This window comes from Barbus barbus, assembly GCF_936440315.1.
Source record: "Barbus barbus genome assembly, chromosome: 2".
NCBI lineage: Eukaryota > Metazoa > Chordata > Actinopteri > Cypriniformes > Cyprinidae > Barbus > Barbus barbus.
In genome coordinates, this window is record NC_136730.1 from 23702099 (window position 1) to 23728085 (window position 25987).

The window sequence follows — 25987 nt, forward strand, 5'->3', positions numbered from 1 at the left end:
GATATTTTGGAGGAGAACCGGGAGGGCTTGTAACTGTCCCATTGACTGCCAAACAATTAACACTGTCAAGGCCCAGAAAAGTATGAAAGGCATTGTCAAAATAGTCCATCTGCCATCAGTGGTTCAGCCGTGATTTTACGAAGCTACGAGAATAATTTTGTATGCAAATAAAACAAAAATAACGACTTTATTCAACAATTAGTCTCCTCTGCGTCAGCCACACCGCAGAGATACACTGTCTACGTTTGTTTCAAGGTTATTATAGTTTAGAATTTTTGAATTAGTTTTATTTTAATATCATTTTCGAATTTGCTATAAAATTCAGTTTAGTTTTTATTAGTTTCATTCAAATTTTTACAAGACAAGATGGCGGCGCGAACACATCGCGAGGCTCAGCGTCTTACCAGATTTTGGAAAATAGTGTTAATTTACCTGGTTATTTCACTCGTGTTCGCGCGATTCAGTTATGCGAACTACAGCTATAGTAAACAGTCACTTTTGGACATCAACAAACAGTGTTCCAACATAGTTTTAGATCATCCTTTCGACTTCAGCGAACTCCCGCCGGAGCTACTGAGATCACCGCGGACAAGCGGATCACTCGTACCGGCCGGAAGTGCTCGGCGTCGGCATCGAGACCGTAAACAAAGACGGGGAAAGCGTGGAGGGCTGCGTGCTAAGCTAAGGCTAAACCCACATCGACCAGCTCTGCCCAGCATTTTCCTTGCCAATGTACGGTCTCTGATGAACAAGATGGACGAACTAAAGATCTGGACCCTCACACAGAAACGGCTTATGGACTGTAATGTTATGTTCTTCACTGAAACATGGCTCTGCAACGATGTCCCAAACAGCGTGGTGCATATGGATGGACGCTCTCTCTTCAGGGCTGACAGAGTAGCAGCAACCTCTGGTAAAAACAAGGGTGGTGGAGTATGCATTTATGTAAATAAATCATGGTGTAAAGACTCTGTCATTGTTGATACCTACTGCTCTGTTGATCTGGAGTTCCTGATTATCAAGTGCAGGCCATTCTATCTACCACGTGAGTTTACTTGCATTGTTGCTGCTGCAGTTTATGTACCTCCGGACGCTAATGCTAACGTGGCTATGAAAGAACTCTGTGCTGCTATTAGCAAATTACAAACCCTGCACCCGGATGGAGCCTTTATTGTCGCTGGGGACTTCAATCACTGCACTCTTAGATCTGTTCTCCCTAAATTTAATCAAAATGTCTCCTGCACTACAAGGGGACATAAAACATTGGACCACGTTTATACTAATGTGAGTGATGCCTACAAAGTCACACCCCTCCCCCACCTGGGTCAGTCTGATCACCTCTCTTTGTTCCTGCTCCCCAAGTATACCCCGGTCATCAAACGTGTGAAACCTACAACAAGGACTGTTAAAATCTGGCTGGAAGGTGCTGACTCCACTCTTCAACATCAATTCCAGCACACAGAATGGAGTGAGTTTGCTACCCAGGCCACCACAAACTCTCAGATTAACATTGACACTTACTCCAACTCTGTCATCAACAGAGCACATCAACAGATGTGTGAGCAGAGTGACTACACAAAAAAAAAAAAAAATCTTCCCCAATCAGAAGCCCTGGATGAACAGAGAGGTTCGCCTCCTGCTCAAAGCAAGAGATGCAGCCTTCAGGTCTGGAGACCAGGAGGTTTACAGCTCAGCCAGAGCCAACCTGAGGAAGGGTATCTGCCAGGCCAAACTCACACACAAACAGAAGATTGAAGAACACTTCAACTCTTCAGACCCCCGGCGTATGTGGCAAGGCATACAATCTATCACAGATTACAAACCACCTAACTCTGTGCCCCCCTCCAGCTCTGCCTCCCTCCCAGACGAGCTCAATCACTTTTATGCTCGTTTTGATCAAAATAATAAGGAGATCTCACTCAAAGCTGAGCATCAACCCAGTGAACTGCCTCTCACACTCTCCACATCAGATGTTTACTCCACTCTGCGTAAGGTGAATGCACGGAAGGCAGCTGGCCCTGACGGAATACCTGGTCGTGTGCTTAAAGCCTGTGCGGAGCAGCTAGCTGGGGTCTTCACGGACATTTTCAATCTGTCCCTGGCCCAAACAACTGTCCCCACTATCTTCAAAACCTCCACCATCGTACCAGTACCGAAACACTCCACTGCCTCGGTCCCTAATGACTTCCGTCCTGTTGCACTCACCCCCATCATTGCCAAGTGTTTTGAGAAACTGGTTGCATCCCACCTAAAATCCTGTCTCCCTGCTACACTGGACCCATTCCAATTTGCCTATCGCCACAATAGGTCAACAGAGGACGCCATCTCAACAGCGCTTCACTCTGCCCTCACCCACCTGGACAGTCAAAACACACATGTGAGAATGCTGTTCATAGATTTCAGTTCTGCATTCAATACTGTAATCCCCTCCAAGCTGATCTCCAAGCTCAGCCAGCTTGGAATCAGCACACCCATCTGCAATTGGATTCTAGATTTTCTGACTAACAGACCTCAGTCCGTCAAGTTAGATAACCTCTCCTCCTTCATCATCACCCTGAACACCGGCGTGCCACAGGGCTGCGTACTGAGCCCTCTCTTGTACTCCCTCTTCACCCATGACTGTGTTCCTGTTTATGGCTCCAACACTATAATCAAATTTGCAGATGACACCACGGTGGTAGGTCTGATCAAGGATGACGATGAGTCAGCCTACAGGGATGAGGTGCAGCACCTGGCTGTGTGGTGTGCCACCAATAATCTACAACTAAACACCCAGAAGACAAAGGAGATCATTGTGGACTTCAGGCGGACTAGGAGTCATGCACACACACCCATCTACATCAACGGAGCTGTAGTGGAGCATGTGTCGAGTTTCAAGTTCCTTGGCATCCACATCTCTGATGACCTCACCTGGTCCCATAACACCTCCACTCTGGTCAAAAAGGCACAGAAGCGCCTTTACTTCTTAAGGAGCCTTAAGAAAGTTCACCTGAATCCCAGGATCCTTGTGGAATTCTACCGCTGTACCATTGAAAGCATACTCACGAACTGCATCTCAGTATGGTACAGCAATTGCTCCGCATCTGACCGCAAAGCACTCCAGCGGGTGGTGAAAACTGCTCAACGGATCACCGGCACCCAGTTAACTTCCATTGAGAACATTTATCATAAGCGCTGTCTGGGCAGGGCAAGAAACATCATCAAGGATGCCTCTCACCCCAATGTAGGGGTTTATTACATTTTATAATATTAATAATTTAATTTAAAGAAATAGTTTAATTTAGCTCAAAGGGAATCATTTATGATTTTATAGGGATTTGAACAGAATCAGTGTTACGGCGATTCACTGAACGAGCCGTATGACAAACTCTGCACTGGATATTAAAATCCAAAATATAGTGAAAACACTATTAAATAGCACAGTAACGAAATCGACAGATTAAGGCATTAACTTTTGAGCAGAAAACACAAGATACTTCTCTTTTAAAATATAAATCAGATTTTATTTATATAAACCTAAGACATAAACTAATCTAACACATGAACAAGCATTCACACATTCACACGTTGCAGAAAGAGAGAAAGTGAGGAAAGGATGAGTTTAAGAGAATGGAAATGTGAAATCCCAAGTTCACAGCAATAAGTTCAATTGCATAGACCTGAACAACCATCAATCACTTATTTAACCCTCGCTTTGAATTTCTCAATGAGGCTAAAATTTACATTAAAGTCACCAATTCAGAACTTGGAGGCGTTGCTTGCTTGCCTGTGTTACGGGGTTTCCTTTGTGTCGTCGTTGCAGACAGGGGGTTCCCCGAAGTGTCTGATTGGCTGGAAGTTCAGTAGTCTTTGAAGTGACGTCTTTGGGCGTTGGCTTGCTGGACGTTTGAAGAAGTGCAGTCGAAGCTGGACTTTGTATCAAACTTACATTAACACACGAAACTCCACGGAAAGAAAAGAAACTAACGTAAAATAATAAAATAAAATGATGTAACGAGACTAAGTTGTTTTCCTTCTCATTATGGCACATAAGGCCAGAGCATGCTCAAAGGGCAGCACGCGGTGAGAGGGACAAGGGTACGAGAGTCAGAGAGAAGAGCGTAAAAAGTAAGAGAGAGAATTTTACGATGTCCTGAGTTTTTAAACTCAGCTTCTGGACAGTCCCATCTGGACGTCTTGACCAATTAGATACTGTCCTTGCTTGGGGTATTGCTTTGTTTCTCCACCCCTCTAATAAATCTGTTCAGTCAGAGGTCTGAACGTTACAGGCTTTGGCAAAGTATACCTTTTGAACATGATTTCATAACAAGAGTATGATGCATTTGACAAAGAATTGATTGGAAGAAACATTCACAGCATGAATTTTCGAGCTCATACATACTAAATATGCAATATTTATCTTTAAGGCTCGAGCTATTCAATAATGATTAAAAGCAAGACATACATAATGAGTGATTAAAACAAGGATATTAAAATCATATGTGGGGTTCTGCATAAAAATGTCCTTTTAGGATGATTTTATGTGCATATGAAAAATAAAGTCTTTGTATAGTTCTAAGGAGAACGAAGGCATGTTCTTTAGACAGGAATGTTGGTTTGGACTGTCTTCTATGTGGAGACACGCCCGGAAGAGTCTGTAGCTAATGATTTTCTACCACAGGTTTACATGTGAACATCAGTCTTGATTACTTGCAACAAATTTGACAGTCTCCTTCTTGAATTGGAATTATCAATAAGTGTTTCTTTTTCCTCAGTGTTGCAAGTTGTTTGGTGACAGAGGCTTGCTAGTTGGATTTGCTTGCTCCAAACTAGATTTATGACGTCCTGTTCCTTAAGGCCTCTCTGCATTCCAGCTCCTCAGGTTTCAGTGTTCTGATGCATCTTAAAATTGTCTGATTCAGTCTCTGATATCCTACACCAACCATGGACTTTTCACCCTCCTTCCATCCGGCAGGCGTTACAGGTGCCTACGCTCTCGCACTAGTAGGCTCAGGAAGAGCTTCTTCCCCGAGGCTGTAACACTTCTGAACGCCACACCACCAATCTAACCAGCACCTGCTTATTACTGCACTGGTCACAGTACTTTACACACATGCATTTGCACTACTCATATTTTGCACAGACTGCACATTGTTAAAGTTATTACACTATAAACTGTATAAAGTTGTTACTATACAAAGCACAGTAAACTATTTCTATAAAATATTGCACTACTGCTATTTTGCATAGAATACAATGTTCTATCAATACTTTGCACACTCATCCAGCTGTATTTATTTATTACCACTGTTCTCACGTTTCTGCTGTTCATAATGTGTATATATAATCTGTAATCTATATAATCTACATTGCTCTGTTCATAATGTACATACAATCCCTACATTGCATTCCTATTTATATTCTGTATATACTCTGCTCAATACTGTATATAGCAATTCCACTGTACATTCTGTAAATCATATCTTCACTTACTCTGCACTTATATGTATATAAAACACTATATTCTTGCACTTCTGGTTAGATGCTAACTGCATTTCATTAGCTCTGTACTTGTACTCTGCATAAATGACAATAAAGTTGAATCTAATCTAATCTAATATTTTTGTTAGTTGTAGTTTAGTTTTTATTTTGTGAACACATTTTTATTTAGTTTTTATAAAGTTTAGTTCCAGTTTGAATTAAAGTTTAGCAGAATCAACAGATCACTTCCAGAGCGAAGGCCAAAGAAAGACTTAGGCATAATTAGTAAGGCAAATATTTAGCGACACAAAATTAATGCATGTTGAGATTGATTAGATGGTAAAAGTATACAAATATACACCGAAGGAAGCAGTCAGGCCTTTTTTACTAAATAAATCTACACAAGTTGCGCTTAATGTAATAAATGTAGCTTAATTTGGTTATATTAGATGTGTTTTTTCTTATTTAACCATAATCATGATATTGTAACTATCGTGTCTTGCTCACTTTTCCGTGAACAGCCGCGTAAAAATCATAACTGGGTCTAATGAAATTCAATAATAACGGCAATCATATTGATCAGTAAAGGCTCATATTTGAATATGTTCTTTTCTTTATTTATGAAGAATTATTAGCGTGTGCATGATGTGATTTAGCATATGCATATTTGTTCGAAAGCCTGGCAGAGTGATCACAAGATGCTAGCTGCGTGTGTTTTTCTTTAAAGCACCAGTTTAGAATGCCTAATGTTGGTTTGATTGCTTGTGTTACATGAGAAAATAAATAATTTTGGTTCTGGTCTGGTACAGAAATAAATTAGTGCTACTGTCGGATAACGGGTCGGGTGTTCTGTAAAGTACTGCTGGCGCACGTTTACCAAACATGACCTGTGGAGAGCTTTAAACCGCTTTGCGTCTCTCCGTCAGATAACCCCATGCGCGTGATACGCCATTTACAGGTCTTTCCCTAAACAGTCACACAGCGCATAGGCTATATTTTTCCGCCAAGGGGTGAGAACGTAATAATTACGAAAACGATGATTTATTTTTGTTATTATTTTATTTCGGTTAGTTTTTCATTAACTGTTGTTAGTTTCGTTTCGTTTTAGTTTTTCAAATATTTTGTAATTTTTATTTTATTTCAGTTTACGAAATTGTTTTTCATCAATCGTTTTTGTCTTAGTTTTAGTTTTCTTTTACGAAATTAACCTTGGTTTGTTTAAGCTTTGATTTGAATGCAAACAGCGTATCCGTGTGGTAGACTGACTCAGAACAGCGTATGCAGTTTGCGTGCAGTGGATATTCTCCAAAACGGTGCTACGCTGACGCAAAGGAGACTAATTGTTGAATAAAGTCGTTATTTTTGTCTTTCATACTTTTCTGGGCCTTGAAAGTGTTAATTGTTTGGCAGTCAATGGGACAGTCACAAGCCTCCCGGTTTTCATCCGAAATATCTTAAATTGTGTTCCGAAGACGAACAAAGCTTTTGCAGTTCCTACAATGATGTTTAAGCGGTCCATTAGTTGTTCAAGAAACTTTTAACTCAGTCTTGCATAAAATGCAGAGAAAAGTTCAATGAAAGCAGTTCTGGAAAAAAAATATTTCACACAGAGACATGTGAAAGGCTGACAGTCAGTAGGCAGACCTGTGAAACTCAAAGATTCATCATTATCTCATGTAAGACATAACACTGCAGCATTGTCCACTTCATTACATCACCTCTGGTAGTGATGTACAATAACCATTAGAGCCGAGAAAGAGTGCTTGAGAGTGTCATCAAGAGAGACTGAATTCATGTATGGATTATATTTTAAATGCAGCTCCAGCAGCAGTAACAACACTACTAACCTCCTTTAAGACCATCACAGTTTCTGATTAAGACATTATTGTAAGAACTACACTGTGGTGGCCAGCCTAATTAAGAGGAAGCTGTATATTTTTAATACAAATGAGGCTTAGCAAGAAACACAGAAACTTGAGCGGGAAGCACTGATGAAATAACCACAAAGACCCATGAAAACATGAACAAGTGCTCACTACACAGCGGCTTTCTAACCTCTGCGGAGAGAGATTTGGTGTTGTATGTTTAGAGACTGAACAAGGATAAAAATGAAGCTCTCCTGCTCCATCGCTCTCAAATTAATCCACGTTCAGAATCCTGCCATGAATACAGCTTACAAAAACAAAAGTCAACCATGTAGATATTTCCATTTATGTCCTTCGCTCCACACAAACACACAGTTTTCCCACTTCTTTCTCTCTCTCTATTTCTAAGAGAGCGTATCTAGGTCAGGTTCCTACTCAAAGGCTTTTCTAAACCCCAGGCTCCCCCCTCTGTTGTAGAGAGCACAGAGTGCTGATCTACATAGGGCAGACCACCAGTAAAAACCAAACATCACAATAATCAAACGTCATGAAAGGAATGACTAAACTGATTAAAAATGGGTTTGTGGCCCACTGGAGTCTTCACTTTGAGAGTGATTTGGAAAACATTTAAATGGAAAATTTGTGATTTAATTTTAAAAAATACAGTACTTTTTGTTATAAATATTTAGATGGAAGTCCTGCTGTTAGAGAAGGCAATATTTTTATTTGTTGACTTTTTTATTATTTAAAAGTGTCTATTTTATGTTTTTGCCTTTATTATGACAGGACAGTAATGAGACAGGAAGTGAAGCGGGAGAGAGAGGGGGGATGAGATCAGGAAAGGTCTGTGAGCCGAGACTCAAACTTGGGACGCCTGAAGCGCAACAACGCTACATGTCAGCACTGGCGCCTGCTCATTTTTGTTTGTTGACAACCTACATAAGAAGGCCATCTAATTGTTTTTTTTTTTAATTGTAAGATACATGTACAGATTTCCAGTTTAACTTTACAGAGTTTAATTTAATTTTAAAGAGGTATGGTGGTTTAGATTTCTAGAAACAAACAGTGTTTTTCTTTTGTCACTAGACAGGTCACATATTTTTTTTACATCGTGACAGTATTGAGAGCTGTGGCAGTCTCTAAAGAAGATGTGAGGTCAGCAGTGACATACCCTCATGGACGTCTCTCCTCCGTGGGGCTGCTGCAGTCTGAAGACCTGTGCCACCATGTGATCGGTGATCTGATGCAGCAGGATGCGGCGAGATGCCAGACCCACCATCACGTAACGACCCATCGGAGACAAACTGACAGAGATGGCATTTGGACCTGTGACAAACACACATGGAAACATTGACTGAAAACTAAAGGCTAAGCCAAACCATTAGAAAATCACCACAAATTGTGTGAGACAATAATTTCAGCAAGACTGGGATACAGGACTGTGTTTAGTCTTAACACTTTTTGTTAAAGTGACTATATAATAAAGCAATGCTCTGAATGAGCTAGCTAAGCAGTAACTACATATAAATCGTCAAATCATGGCAGTAAGTCTATTGTGAAAAAACTGAACAAAAATGATAAAAATCCAGGAAATGTATTTTGAACCCTATTAATACAAAAATTTTAATTTTGTACATTATTAATTGCTGTAAATGTTATAACCAGAGCATTCAGACCAATCTGTTAAGCGTGAAATTAGAAAAGTTCACACCTAGACCTGCTCAGACTGTAATTATAGCTAATATAATTTTTCATCCTAAAACCTAATTGAATTTCATAGCCATTTAACTTTCGAAATCAGCCTTGCTTGGTGTGTGCATGAGCCAAAGAGCGCTCGTGATGTGATCAACAAATGGAAATGAACGATTTAGTTTTGAGGACCCTGGTTGATTGCTCTCATTAATCCACTGTTACTGGATAGGATGAATGATAGTTCCTTGAGGCCTATACAGCAAATGGCGATGACCAACCCGCAGAGAGAGAGAGAGAGAGAGAGCGAGAGAGAGAGAGAGAGCGAGAGAGAGAGAGAGAGAGAGAGAGAGAGAGAACAGCGTTTCAAATCACTTTAATCTAAAACAAGCAGGACTAATACTTCCTCCTCATTGTTTTCCATTAGCAGCCTGGTCCCAGCCCTGCCTTCATTTAGCTTTTAAATGGGGACCATCTAATTAAAGCTGCCTCTAAAAGAGCTCCATCACTGCAGTCTGTTCAGCCAATTAGAGGGAAAGTGAGAGCACAATGCAAACAGCCGTGTCCCTTTGCATTCGATTTAATCAAGCACAAGTTTAAAATAATTTCAGCTCTGATGGCTCAATCAGTGTCTTAAACCCTCGCCAACACAGGGAGGGGAGTCATGTTTTTACAAACTAACAGCCCTTATGAGGTCGAGCAGTTCATATCTCAGGGTCACTCACCAAATCTCTTGGAGTAGAGCATCTCTCCCAGGTTGTGTGGGGCCAGGGAGTACACAGCCAAGATGCCCTCATCAGGAAAACCCCTCTGACTGCTGGGAATGAACACAGCCAGCAGCTGTCCGTCTGCTGAGATATCACAGCTCGCGTCATTGTAGATCTTACAGTTGGGCACCAACACATTTACAGATGCTAAAAAAAAGAAATCAGACACAAGAGTCTAAATTAGAGATGTACCGTAATGGAAACTGTGCCTGGTAATGATAACCGATGATTATTTGGATTCTGAAGGCAATGTATATTGGTCAATATTAGATACAGTATTAATCTACATTTTGCAAGACTGATTATATTACATGCTTCAAATAACACTAAACATCATATACAGATTAAAACGGCTTTGAAAATATCTTAAAATACGCACAGCTAAACAAAACAATCTTTCTGATCTTTTAATAAGTTAAATAGTAGCTATACATTTTGATAAACATGTCATCTATTTTTCACAAGAAAAGAAGGCACTTCACCTGGTCCAAAAAAGATAAAAAGCCTTTATTCACATTCAAATTTCATCGATTTGTGTTTAAGAATAGGCAGGGCAACGAGAAATAATGTGCAATCGCATAATATTAAGAATATAATGTATTAGATGGTCAATGTCACTCACTGGACTGATACAATAATATAAAAATTGTACACATATACTATTATGATCCAGAAAAAAAAAATAATAATAATAATTTAAAAAAAAAAAAATCACACATCTCTAGTCCAACCCAGCAAATACGTTTTGTTTTGGAGCAGTCAAAAACAAAACAACAAAGGCATTCCCTTTAGCCTTAGACAGAAAATAGTTTTATAATAAGTTATAGGAGCTTTAAATGTCAAATTTCGAAAAGCAAGTCTGCTGTATTTAAACTAAACATTAAGCCCCACTTTTTCGAGCAAGGACATTAAACTAGCATCCTCGTAAAATTTGCCAAAAACTGGTTGCATTGTCAGCCTCTGCATCTGCCAGATTTCTATTTTGCATCCAAATCTGTGTTTGCACACAAGCAGTGCTCTGTGTAACAATTAGCAGAAGCTGCAGAATTGCCATAAATTGAGCTGCAATAAAAGTGATTTAGCGACTAACAGAAAGCCACATCTGTTCAGCCTACACTAATGAATAAGAAAGCAGAGTGGCAGGAGAGCGAAAGAGAGAGATGTCTGACACACGTTGATGCATGAGACCAGAGCAGCATGTTATTGTTCCGTTAATGCTTTGAATAAGTCGCTTCATCTAAACAGTTGAGTGTGAGGTTTATGTGCTGAAATGAGAAGGGTACATCCCTTCTCATTTCAGCACATAAACCTCACACACACATACATAAAAGACATCTAGTACTACCATTCTGCCAAGCAGGATGCAGAGAGAAAATGATAATGTTCCTGCTCTGGAAACCACGTCAACTCCAAAATTAATTTTCGATTCCTGTTTTCATTTTCTGTTATACACATAGCATAATCCTTTACTGTTTCCATGGAAATTTGCATCCTGATGAAGCCATCTCTCAACACACAGAATGGTAGTAATATTCAGAAAACAAACACTGTGTAAACACAGGGATATTACAACACAAATGTGAGTGAGCTGAGAAAGCTGATTCAAAACAACTGTTTAGATGAAGCGACTTATTCAAAGCATTAATGGAACAATAACATGCTGCTCTGGTCTCATGCATCAACATGTGTCATTGCGCAGAGGTCTCTGAATAAAGCATCAGGTGCGTGTGTGTGGGAGGTGTAATTAGGGCTATTTGTGATTTAGAATGTGAGCGTGTGATTGAAGTGTTTGTCATTTCGCTGGAGAGTGAGTGTGCGTGCGGACGGCGCTGGAAAAAGTGTGAGGGCACAAGCTAAACGAGCAGGTGAGTTTTGGCAGGTGACTGCAACTCATTATGCACATTTAGAAAGATGGATTTGTTTTAATCACCCAGTGTGTGTTTGTGTATCTGTGTGCATGTGTTCACCGAGTAAGGTCAAGAGAGTCTGAGAGGACAGGAGGGGAGATTTAAGCAGGAGTGTGTTAATTAAATGGGGCAATAATTTAGTGCACTGATGAGGCTGCTGCCCAGCAGGACCTGCATTTCACTCTCCGAGACAAATACACACACAAGTCCATCCACCCACCGTCACTTATGCCCACTCATTCACTACAGGCCAACAGGAGCTGGGAGAGAGGAAGAGGGAAACTGGTTTTTGATTTAAAAAAAAAAAAAAGAGCAATAAAGGTGATGATGAAAAGTCACCACCTGCAGTTGTATCTGCATTCCATGCTCAAGTGTGTATCACATAGAAATCAATAAAATAAAATAATAATCACTTGAATTTTTGTAAATGCTTTGCTGTCTCTTACCTATATTCAAGGGTGAACATAAGTCATTTCAGTCCAGTTCTCATGACAACACCTGGAAATTTGGTTTGGTGCTCACACTGCACATTAATGCCCATTAAATATAAAAAAAAAAAAAAAAAGATAATTCATAATAGTAATAATAGTATTGTTGCACATTATTTAGTTTTTGTTTTATAAAATAATAAAAATAAATAAATAAATAAATATAGTGTGATACTACTATATTTTAAAATAAAAAGTGAGTATTAAATAAAAATACAATTATTTTATAGTACACTTAAAAACACAATGCTAATATTTACGTTTGAATTTTCAAACCTAAAATCAGCAAACTCTTATTTTGGTGGGTTGCGGGCAAGTAATTATATGCACTGCCGGTTTTAGCGCTGCAAAGTGAAGCACATTGCTGAATGAAAAATGTTCAGTTTTGCGTTTTGCTTTGAAAGCGGCAGACCATAGCCTAGATTTATGCTTTTAGTTTGAATGGAAATCTTAAACAGTATTAGTTAGTTGATCTAAAACTGTGAATATGCGCATCCCTGCCTATATCATTCTTTTTTTATGCTGTATAAAAATTATTTCAAATATTCTCAAAAAAAAAATTCTACACCGCTGATTTATCTGCTAATTTGAAAAATTATTGATCTATTGATATTTTTTGCCATTTTGTTTGTTACATACAGCAGAAAAACATCATAGGAAATAGTCTCAGAAAGACACTTAAAAAAAAAAAAACATTGTATCTTGTCCTTCCGGGCTTCAATATAAATGCTTTCATCAATAGCTAAATTTTATTTACATTATATATTGATAAAAAAATCTCATTATTGAACCTGCCTCTCAAGGCAAAATGAAATTAAAACTCTTTTAGCAGGAGAGGGTCAGAAGGGCAGGTTGTGTAACAGTGAGAGTCGGCCCACACTTCTGAAGATGGATAAGTGGCTCACGGCTTCAGCAGACAGAGCTCCCTACTGGATCTGAGTAATGGATTTGTTAGGGTAAAGTGACTACTATCTCGGTGGCACTCCAAGGGAAGACCAGACCACTGCCGTACAAGCTAAAGTGTATTTTAATCATTTATTTTTGTGGAAGCATGGGTGCAAGGATGTTCTTTAGTGTTTAGATTGGGTTTGTGGCTGACACAGAATGATAAACGAAGTGCTCAGGACTCCAGCTGCTGTGGACAGAGAGCATCTGGACAACTGAAATAAATCAAACTTTTACAGGCATATTTATAATGGATCCATTCCTTCGACCCAGCCACTGGACTCAGACTGGTTTAGTCCAGAATTACTCACTCCAATTACACTCTCTGTCATTTGCAAAGTCACTCTATCTGAAACTACAGTACAAAGTCATCAAGCGGTTAACAGACAGAAAATAGTGGTAGAGACGGATTTCCTGGGCATGACTTCTGCAGAGCAGCTTGGGAAATGTGTCTGAGAGAGTGTCTCTGGTCACTGAGAGACTAAATGAGCAAGAATGAGAGGACAGGGATAAGAAACATATTGAAAGAAGCAGTGGATTAAAACATCCCTGGAAAATAAAAACATCCAGAAAGCCTAGTTTCAAGGTCAACAAATACTGAGAAAGACACAAACATTCATAAAAGCACAAACATCCCATTTCCACACATATTTAAATAAAAGCCCTTTAGGTGACAAAGAAGAAACACTGCTACAATAACATTCTCTTAAATGGCACAAAACCACAGACCTGATGTCAGTTTAAGTGTCTATTAATATCACAGCACCTGAACATCAGAAAAAAATGAATACAGATAAATACCAGAAATGAGATACATTAGCTGTGGTATATCTATGTCTTCCAAAAAAAAAAAAAAACATCTACTCTAGCACTTTAACCAAATACACTAAATATTTTCTTATAGATTATATTTTTACTCAAAGTGAATTCCAGTACATATGTTATAGACGCAATCCTCCTGCAGTTACATTGGCTTCAGCATCTGGTGACAGTTCAAGGGTCATTGATTTGAACCGACAGCATGTTGGTTACTTGCCAGATTGCTAACCTATTGTACATGCCCAAAACAAGTGGTCTTCAAGATTAACAGCATTAATCACACTCGAGAAATCTATAATGGATAGTGAAGGGAAATGGAGAAAAAAATTAATCCAAACCCTACTGTAAATACAGTTTTACTTTCTTCTCCGTGACAAGCGGGTGTAGGAAAATGTAGCATTTTGGCTCCCAGAGTAACCAGGGTATTTCTGCTTTTGTAAAAGTGCTGTCTACTAATTTTTATCAAACATTATTGTTGGTGTAATCAGGCTTTAACAGACCCTGATGCATATTAGCCATCTTCATTAGGGCACTTAGCAAGTTTCACACTTTTCAATTACGGCTTTCAATTCTGATTTACCAACTGAAAGAACAGCAATGTCCACATCACAACTAATGCTACAGAGGAACGATATCATTGGAATTTTTTCAGCTGCTAAACAATAAAAAAAAATTAACAGTCAGAATCTAACAATTTAAAGAGTTTGAACATTTAAAATGGCAAAATACATAACTGCGGGCTTATAATAAACAAAATGTTATTGTTCATTGATGTGGATTTTAATATAGTTAATATAGGTATCATTATAGTTACCTTTACATGTTTTTAAAATGCTTCGATATACGTAAAATACTGCAAAAGACACAAAACGTGAGCATGTTTACATTGAAAAACAAGTAGCAGTTTTATGGAAAAAACCGTGTTCCCTTTAAACGTTCATTACACTACACACAACTACCCTGCATTTCCCATTTTCTTCTGCATTGTGGAGAGTACAGTTGTTTTCCCTGGGCGCCATTAGATTTCTGATGTTGGCTACCACAAATGAGACAAAGAGGTTGTGCTCCTTTTTTTCATTAAATGTAGACATGCTATTGAGGCCATCATTTAATGAAGCAGCAGCTGCATGCGCTTTACACTATGCTCTCGCTATAATATAGATGCAGCCTATTTCATTTCCTTTATAGCTGTGGGCATACTAAACATGTTGAAGCATTTTACATAAAATCCTCTTCATCATTTATCAGAAAAATGAATATTCATAGACTCTTGTTGCATTTTTGCATCAATGGGTCTGGTATGTGTGTAAAGTATCTATTATTATCATCTTGAAGCTGGAGCTCTGTAAGCATTGAAAAAGACCCTCAGCTTCTGAGAATTTACTGAGAAATAAAACACACCTTAACACTACAATCACAGCCTTGCACTGACAGTCTCAAATTTCATTTGGGGTTTTACTTTCCAAGTGTCACAAAAATGCTCTCGCTGCACTAAAACCCAATGAGTTTGCTTTTACGAGAACCACATGGGAGTGAACCTGCACACACATAAAAAGAAAATTAAGATACAGTAGAGGGGGATAGAAGGGGGACAAAAATCACACATCTTATTCACCGAATGACGACCTGCTACACCTGCTTTGCTCTAACGAGAGAGGAATTTGTGTTAAAGAAAGAACTAGAGCGGAGCATTTAATTTGATTTGACTCAAAGCTCTCCTAATTAAAGTAAAACTAGTGTGTGTTGCTATCCCAGCAAAAGTCCACATAGCCCTTAGCAATTCTGTGATTTCAGTTAAGGCAACTCAGAGACAAATTTGATTTCAAGAACAGCAACATCGTAGGGCTTAGAAATGTTTTGTCTTTGATCCTCTGTTTTGGTCTTTATATAGAACAAAATGTACACAGGGCTAAAGATTTCATCTTAACCGTAACAAAGCAGAGGACAGGAGAAGAGCTGCTAGAGGCAGCATCATAAATGTCAGTGTTTACCTTCTGCTGCTGAGGCCTTGTTCCTACCTTCCAAAAAAACAACAAATTCTGACAACTATCCCTCTCCTAATTATTCATTAATGAGCTGGGTGGTGCTAAAATGATAAATCAGATGTGATGGCTTACATTTAGTTTGAGTTACAATTACACTGATTTATGATCCCAGCAGATTCCTGACACTATTGACTTTGGAAGGATGATGTAAATGGTTCCTCAATATGAGTTCCGATAGCCCCTGTAGCTTTATGAGCTGGATTTGTCCACAGTCTCTGTTGGTAACTGAAAATTCCCAAACCACTCTCTAACAAACATTTCTCTGAAAAGTCTTGTTGATAATCCTTCTTAACTGGTTCTGCAATTCTCTTGTTTTTTATTGATGTGAGGTACACCAGCATTCAAAATGGGGTATGTCTTTAAAAAAAAAAAGAAATGAATACTTCTATTCAGCAAGAATACATTAAATTTATTAAAATCACAGTAAAGATGCTTATGATGTTACAAAATATTTATGTTTCAAATAAATGCTGATCTTTTGAACTTTCGATTCACATAAAAAATTTTTTTTTAAAAAGTATCATGGTTTCAACAAAAATATTAAGCAGCACAACTATTTTTTAACATTGCTAAGAATAAGAAATGTTTCTTGATCACCAAATCAGCATATAGAATGATTTCTGAAGGAGCACTGAAAACTGGAGTATTGTGAAAATTATGCTTATATTAAATTAAATTATATTAAATATATTAAAATAAAGAGTTAACTGATAAAAATTGATCAAATATATGCAGCCCCAGAGCCGGCGCCAGAGCACCTCCATCAGGGGGGCATTTCAATTTCTAGGGGGGGCACAAATCGCGTTGTGTATGTGTGTGTGTGTGGTTTCGGGTGGGCAGCGTGCAATCTGTGATCGCGTGCAGTTGCTGACGCTCCCTAAAGCATGCAATCGCTTTCTTATGTGCGCTGTTTTATCGGTTTCACTTTCGCTTTCGAAATCGATCACATTCAGCAAGGAGGGGAGAGGATGGAAAGTGGGGGGCACTAACTCGTTTGGGGGGGCACGGCTCGCGAATGCCCCCCTTTGGCGCCGACCCTGTGCAGCCCTGGGGAGCATAAAAGAATTTGTTTCATTACTTCAACATAAAAAAAAAAAAACTTACCTAAACTTTTGAATGGTAGAGTGTAAAGCTGGCAAACCTTAACAATGGTAAAATCTCAGTGATATTTGTTAGGATTAGCTACATGGTTATGGACAATATTGATGCACATAGAAGCACACCGCTTTTGTCCAAGACTTGACCTCATGAAACTGAAGCATGAACTGAGTCTTGCTGTTCTCTCTACTTTGGATTAACCCCCATAATGGACTGTTGCTTTTTTACCTAAATATCAACATCTTTGCTACTGTTTCAACACCATAACAACAGCATCTTTATACCATTTGACACCAAATCTGGTCTAAGCCTTAAATGGTGGGAAATAAGGTCACCCGGCACAAATGAGAAATGTCTTTTTGGGCATCCTGTAAACTGACAAACACACAACTCATCCTCAAACTTTGGAACAGATGTTAGATTCCAGAGCCAGGCACCTTGGCTTGTGTAGCACCCATAGACAGAGAGTTCGTATTATATTATATTGGCAATTACTGGAGTTTACTTGTTTTGTGTACTTGTTATTAAACTTGTATGTACCTTGGTGCTTTGTATCACCACCAGGGCTTCAGTGTAGCCAGTCACATTCTTAACTCTTATTAAAAAAAGGCTAACTTTGATGTAGAGCACTTCCACCCTCTGAACTTCAGACACTCTGTTAATTACAGATTCTTGAAGCCATCGTTTATCATGAAGTAGTAGATGCATCAGAGCATGGGAACATCTTAGCTCATTAATACTTCTGCTCCTAGGCTGAGTTGACGAGAGGAAAGAGTAGTTAGTAAGGAGAATTCAAGCTCACATTTGATAATGAGCTTGCTCAGCTAAAGGCCCATCATGCTCAGATGTCTTTGCCTCAGATTTGCATTAGCCCAATAGATTTCTCCACCTCTGTAGGCACAAATGAGTTCAAGGATGGGTTTTTTGGAACTGGCCGGCTGGCGGCGAAACTGAGAAGAGGGAAGAGATAGCTGTGGATGGCTGGTAGGTGTCCAGTGCTACTGAATATGTTGACTGCTCAGAGATATCATCACTGCGCAGGTGAGTGATTCACCTGTCGTGCCTCCTGCTGCTGAACAATGTCATTATTGCCTCTTGGAGGTGGCTGTCCCTGCTCTGTCAGGTGGTAGGGTGCAGAACCTTAATTGTGTGCTGGTTGAGGCAGGAAGGACTTTAGTGGATAGGTGTGTGATATATCCCTCTTACTGGTCATTCTCTGACAGGACGAGGCATCTTGGAATACATAGAATGAATCAGTGTTTGTTAAATGGAACCTTTTCAAATGTGTTCACTGGTTCCTAAAGTCCTCTGTTATCGATTTCTTACAGAAAGGTTGGCAAGGTTATAAAGTCCAACGCATCAATTTGGTGGTGGATCAGATTGAGTTTTTTCCCTAACCATTTGTCTGGGGAACACTATATTGTGCTCATATGAACTTGGTGAAACTGAAGTGTTGTTCAGAGTCTCTGCAGCCACTTCAGGTCTTCATATTTATTACTGTGGAAGTTGTTTGTGTGTTTTCCTCAGTGTCAGGGTTATTATACTTCACTAAACTAGAGCTAAAACTAAAACACATAAAAACATTTGTTACTTGAAATAAAGAAAACTTAAAAAAAATTTAAGTTAACATTTATCATTTACATTTAGCTGAACTTGATATACTAAAATAACTAACTGAATTAAAAATAAATAAAAAACTACAGACATATTAAAAAAATTATATCATATTTAAAAAAAAACAGATGATTAAATTTGAAAAATACATTTAAAATTAAAACAGAAAATATAAAAATAAAAACAAATTCAAAATATTAATATAAACCATGATAGCATCTCAATAGTACCAAAATAATGTGTCCTAGTGTACATTAGACCCGAGTATGGCTGTGCTACTGCTTTGTCTTATACTACACTGGCCAGCATTCAGATCAGATACCTGCAGCTATATTACCACCATCACATTGACACAAGAGAATATACCGACTCAACTTCTATTACTGACCAAATTACAGAGCAAATAATTACTTCTCATACCGTATGACCTAAAAATCTGTAACGTGTCCCATCTACACTAATGGTTATATAGCCTGAAGTCTGACAAGCTATTTTTGAAAAGCTATTTTTAACAAGTGCACTGGATTTCTAATGGATATGTCCTTCCACAATTTTTGGATGAAAAAAGTTATCTTAATTAATGTATCAAACTGATTATGCAATATGTAAGTCAGAGTACATAATTAAAGCATTTTCTAAGAAGATTAAGTGCTTTTTCTTTCAATTAAACCAGACTGCATTAAAATAATTATAGAGGAGGAAAGAATCATATAGACCACCATAAAGAAAAAAGTTTACAAAAGCCCGGTCGTGCTTAATTAAAAGCTATGGCAAGAGAATGTCTAATGGAAATGTTTTGATCTTAGGTGTTATGTAGAACAATGAGTTTCAACGAATTCAACATGAGCTGTTTAAGCAATACTCAGTGCTATGACTGCAGCACAATATATGAGCTTCTAATGGGCTCCAAAATCAATAACACAGTTTATTTGACATCTAATGCCTATAACAGGTTTCTTGTATTTGTAATTAGACTGCACTGATGCGCCAGAGGTAATGTGTACTGTGGGAGGACAGAAGAATGCACTCAGGCCTCTGTAGAGTGGAGGCAGCCTGCTGGGAAGTGAAGAGGGCTTCTGTTCAGGGGGTCAGTGCTCTGCTCCGCTGACACGGTTCAGCTCTACCTCCCGCTATTTCCCATTTACTTCAGTAATACTTGTAGCAAATCTGATGCTATGTGCTCTGATATCAAACAACTGCTGGCTTTCTTCTTTGGATACAATAACTCAAACTGTGATTAATGTTAGTTAACATTCACTTTTTTACTTTGTAAGCTGTGTGGATTTAACAAAAATTTATTATTTTCTCAGTACTGTCTGCTGAAAATGTAAGTCAATTGTAACTCAACTTTGTTATTAATTCTTAACGAAAACGTAAAAAAAAGTTGCACAGTTTATACTACAGTGTTGCAATACAGCGCTGTGGCTTTCATGATCGTAAAGGTCTGTTCACAGCAAAAATGAACACTATAACAGTAACTATAATGATAGTAACATTAGCATTCATACCAATGGATGATATTGATCTGTTTATTCCCACTGCGCACTTAAGTGCAGAACTTGAATTCAAGAAGGAATGATTTTGATCGGCTGTCAAAGATTTTAGCCATTAATCAGCTGGAAAAAAATGCTCTGAAAGTGATTCCAACAATATGATTGTCTGCATCTTTATCATTATAGTTGTGGTGTGGACTTATTTTCAGTCTGAACGGACCACATTTTTAATCTGACTGAGAAAACTTCCTATGATCAACCATTGGGACATCCAAGACTGCCTCTTTGCACAAGAGATGAAACAAAAGCAAAAACAATTAGAATGAAATGAAAATGAAAGCAAATCTTTCAATCTATCTTTTTTGGGGTACAATAAACATAAGCCACAACAAGCCATATTTTGCAGGATGTTGCGAAACCAGAGATTTTTTTTTCAGGGTGTTTGGGGCAAAGCTGGGGATTCTGCAAGCCAAGAAGGGTAAGGGGATTTTCCAAAACAATTGTGCATGTTTGAATAGCTTTAACAAAAACCTAGCAAAATCTTTTCTGTCCTCTCAAACAGCCACTGAACCGGACCCAACTGGCATTGGGATGTGCAATACTTCTGCATGTGTGATATGCATTGTGCTGTTCTTTCTCATTTCTATTTTGTTTTTTACACTCCAACACCAGCACTGCTAAACTCATGTCAGTTTTATTGTCTGTTGGAGATCTGAGTATTTAAAAATGACTGAGTCTTCGACAGAACTGACAAATAAAACTCTCAATCCTCATCCATCAACAGATCCTCAGCAGGTCGGGCCCATCTGGGTTAAGAGATAAGTGAAGGTCAAACTGAATTTTATAAGGACTGACTTTGATTTCATTTTTTTTTACCTTCATAGCACAACAAACACAGCATTCACCGCACTCATCTTCTGTGTGTATCTGGATGTGTGTACATGCCCTGAGGGATGCTAACCTTTGTTTTCTGAGATACTGATGATTCTCACAGGCTGAACAGATGTTAGAGCCTAAGTGCTGCCAGGTGTGAGATCAAGCCCAGATAACAAGAATCACTCGGCAATCTTGTAATCAGCCATGGGTAATCGCCAAGAGCTTCCAGTAACGCTCATCGTGAGAGGGAAAGAAAGGGAGAGGCAGGGAAGAAAATAACTCTAATATGTGACCAATTTCCTCTCCTGTCTATGGCATCTGCCCTCCATCAGCTGCACTCTTGCGCTCAGTGGAGTGCTCACTCTTACCTTTCTCTACAGCTACTCTATCACGGTGCAGTCTTTCCCCTCACTACGATTTCCTCATCACTGTTGGGCATTGAAACAGTTTGTGTTCCTGTTCGGGTGGATGGGCACATGGCAAATATTAAATCTCAGAAAGAACACATGTGCCTTTCTGGAAAATCCCCAACCAAACACCACTGGAACCAGGGGTGGGTTCAATCCCAATCCTACTTTTTATTGATTATTCTGCAGTTCATATGCAAAACTCAGTCATAACCAAAACGAGGCCTCTTAGACTATGATCTGACATGTGACAGATGATTTAGACAGTTTAGATACTTGCTCAAGAGTTTTTGTGTGTGTGTGCAATATTAACTGTTAAAAACTAAACTTAAAATGACTATAGATTAATCAGAATCATTAAAGAAAGAATCACAATATAGTAATACATTAATTTCCCCCATCTTTCATTGATAATATGACAGTCTATTTGTCATTAATGGCTTTGATACACCCCTTCAACCACTCACCATTACTGATCTCAGGCAAGTCGTATTTGGTGAAGTCCCACCACTGTAGACGATAAGTTGTGTTAGCTATGTTGCTGGCCACTGCAGATTGACCGTCTCCAATTACAGCACCTTAAAAGAGAGAGAGAGAGAGAGAGAGAGGGAAAAAAAAGTCACGTTACAGATACAGCAATTAAACAATTCATCAACCAGTCAATATTTCTATGTAAACAGGCTGATAATGCACATTCCATATAGTACCATTCAAAGGTTTGGGGTCAGTCTTTTTTTTTTTTCAGTAAGGATACATTAGATTGATCACAAAGTAAAGGTTACAAAAGATTTCGGTCAAATAAATGCTGTCCTTTTAAACTTTATGTTCTTCAAATAATCCTAAAAATAGATCACAGTTTCCTACATAAAATATTTTATATTAACTTATAACCGTTTTCAATATTGATAATAATCAGAAATGTTTCTTGAGCAGCAAATCAGCGTATTAGAATGATTTCTGAAGAATCATGTGACACTGAAGACAGAAGTAATGATAGCTTTGCCATCACAGGAATAAAATAAATTTTTTAATTTATTGAAATAGAAAACAGGTATTTTAAGTTATAATAATATTTTAGAATATTACTGTTTTACTCTATTTGTAATCAAATAAAATGCAGCCTACGAGCATAAAAGGCTTCTTTCAAACTATAAATAACTCTTACCGACCACACACTATTAAATGATAGTGTATCTGACCACAACAGAAACAGCACATTACAGGAACAAGGAAAATCTAACAGCATTTGACTAAAGAGGCTCTACTGTGTTTTGAAGCGGATTACAGGGTATCTCTGAGTACAACCCAAGGCCTGAACACTCAAGCAGAACAGAAAAATTAATAACATGGCCCTACTAAGACTGGTAACATCAGGTTAAATGAGAGCAGATAAAAGTAACAGACAAAATAAGGAAAAGGTTTTACACATCTCCACTATTTGATAGCCTCTTCTGCATCTAATTTAGACAAAAACAGTTAAGCTGTGTTTTGCCTGAGGAATCTCCTCTATCTACGATAACTTGTTCCGTGAAGAGTCCTTCAATGGTTATATAAACTATATTACACTCCGGGCACTTAGCAAATCTGACAACACACTCACCACTGAATTTAATACAGGTCTCTGTCTGCAAAATAACTCTTCTCTGAGGTAAACAAGGAAATGTCAGGCTGTCCTCTTCAGTGCTCAGCCCTGTCACCGTAATTACAGAAGGGAAGAGGGAAGGCTTTGGCCGAACAGTACACTTAGAGGTCCATTTGCCAGTAGAGGGTGGATCCTGGGTCTGGCTAACAGATTATATTTGCCTGTTATGACCTGGACTCAAGGAGACGTAATGCAGACATAAATATCTATTACACAGCTTCCTCCTGGACTCTGCTGTCTGCCCATTACAGCCCACAGACACCCAGGTGCAGTGAGCTGGCATTCAGACAGGCTTTCAGGAGCTGCTCTCACAGCCATGGACTAATTAGAGCTAGAGAGCTTCTCTCAGTATAAAAGACCCTCTGGGAACTGGAATACTGCAGACTTTACACTAAACCTAACCTGAAATACAACACATCCGGTGTTGGTGTTATTATACTGTTAACACTGCACATGTTATTATGAAAACAGTTGTGCTGCTTAAAATTTTAGTTAAAATAAATAAATAAATGATTTTTTTTTCTCTTACAAACGTTTTGTAATATTATACCTTTACTGTCACTTTTGAACAATTTATTGCATGCTTGCAAGTAAACAATCATTTCTTACAACAGTGCAAATCCTCAGGCCAAAAAACATTATTAGGATGAATAACACAAAAAATCCTTGTGACACAAAGTCATCTTCAAAAAACAAAGGACATAATTAATCATTTTACAGTAACATGGTTTTATTTTAGAGACGATTTGGAGGACTTGGAAGAGATGAGGAACAGACTGAGTTTACAAGAATTAGCTACACTTAAATGACAATTTTATCAAAAACAAAAAAGGCACTAAGGCGAGGGTGAGGGATTAAGTATTTATCATCTGTCACAGTGCAGTTATGAGCTAAACCTTTTTCACGGCCATCGTTTTCCTCATAGACACACAATAAATTGCCCTAAAAACATGGAACTTATGGGGTGCTTGAGGAGAATTTTACAAGGTGGACAGAGGCTGTAGACGCTAGAGGATACATTCATTTACATTTTCACAGTCATTTACATATTTACATATTAAAAAAAGAAGTATTTAAAAACACTCCAGTTTAAAAGTTCACTGCTACCTTGTTTGTTAAAGGAAGAGTTCCTCAAAAGCATGAAAAATGTGTCGCCCTCATGTCATTTGAAACCTGTATGATTTTTTCTCTTGTGGAATAGTAATTTGTTTGGTGAACAATCCCTTAACACCGTACTACTACTAATAATATTTTATATATTAACAGTCAGTGTTCACAGTTTTGTGATGTCAAAAGCCAATTTGATTTTTACACATTTTTCTTCAATAAAATAATATTGATGCATATTCATTCATTGTAAAAATTGTACTGGAAGGCATACTGACAGTAATTTGATGACATATGATTCTCTTATTCAAAAACATATATTCAATTTACCTTCCTGGGAGAGAGAATTAAACTGAGACTAACTGAAATTGAGCCAAATAAATGAAAACGAGCATAAGTTAGCACTTTATTGTATATAATCTTATAACAACGTCAATGATACTTAAACTTGCAATCAGATGGCCAAATGTAATCTTGTAAGGCTTTTATAAGCCTAATACATAGACAGCTGCAAAGAGTGAAAGTGAATGGGTGTATTTTCTAGATGGCTGCTCTGTCAGGTATAGCTCAGGAAGGAGATTCCGCCACGGGTGGATGAACAGTAGACAAACCACACACACTAGCTCAACTAGTCTCAACCAAAATGCTCAAAAATTCATGTCATATTCTCTTAATGTTAGGATTCACTTAATATTTTGTGAACCTCAAAAGCACAGTGTCAGACAATCAAATGGTTCCGTTACACTAGGTAAATGCCATGGGAGATAATTCGAAAGTTTGGGTGATTAGTTTAACAGGTCTCAGAGTCTTGGCAGGATCGGCACTTCCCGCCCTGCTGGCTGATTAAACTTCTGCTCAACACCAATTACATTCTCAGCACTAACAGACACAGGCAGTTAGCACCAAGGAGGTCAGGCCTCCACCTTTTCACACAGAGCAGGAAAGCTGTTACAACTGTTAACTAGTAGTCACCATTCCAGCTGGCATGAGCAATGTAATGTTTTCTGGATACAGTTCAGCAGCCCAGTATGTCATAATGCTGTGTCATCTGGATAGATTTGGATTGCATGAACAACAGATCCAACAAGCTGTACCCTGAGGCTGTCACTCTCAAAGGACGACAGTATCAAAAGGGATGAAATGCAAATATCATTTGAAAATGAGCTCGTTTTCCTGTAGATCAGTTAATCAAACATGTTGACGCTTCAATCTGGCAAATCCTCAGATATGCCCCTCACCAAAGCTTTTACAGACAACAGTTTTCTTTTTTAGTCTAGACAGATCCATCAAATTGGTTTAAGGCGTCTCTATTTGATGATGTTATCTACCAGAGAGAATATATTAAACTATGTTCTAAAAAGCATAGTAGTAAAAAAACAAGTTGAGTAATAATGCCAAAAAGTATACACTACTGTTTAAAGGTTTATGAATGTATATGTACTATATGTGTGTGTGCATGTGAATTAAACATGTAAAAATATAATTTCAATAATAAACAATTTTACATTGTGTTCTATGATAGAATGCATTACATAACAATAATGTAACACATTTTGCAATATGTTTATTTCACATACTATATAAAAACCAGAAGTAAGCAGACAGTATACACCGCACTGCATAAGTATTCAGTAAACTGAAAGTGAGATTACCATTCCTTACAAACCTATGGTACCTCTCAGTATCTGAAACCCCTTGTACATAGAGCAGGAAGTGGTTAGGACATGTGACCCCTGACCTCTGAGTCCTTTGAGTTCTGCCAATG

General features: G+C 38.3%; 1 protein-coding gene across 2 annotated transcripts in view; it reads right to left on the minus strand.

Annotated features, from left to right (window-relative positions):
• LOC306843277 (activating molecule in BECN1-regulated autophagy protein 1A-like) overlaps positions 1-25987 on the minus strand; it is an 80786-nt gene that overhangs the window by 29963 nt on the left and 24836 nt on the right. For both annotated transcript variants that reach the window (XM_079374652.1, XM_079374651.1), the window contains 3 exons: positions 21941-22051; positions 9740-9928; positions 8497-8651 (listed from right to left, as the gene is read on the minus strand). In XM_079374652.1, the coding sequence (XP_079230778.1) occupies positions 8497-8651; positions 9740-9928; positions 21941-22051 (455 nt within the window). The remainder of the gene's footprint in view (positions 1-8496; positions 8652-9739; positions 9929-21940; positions 22052-25987) is intronic.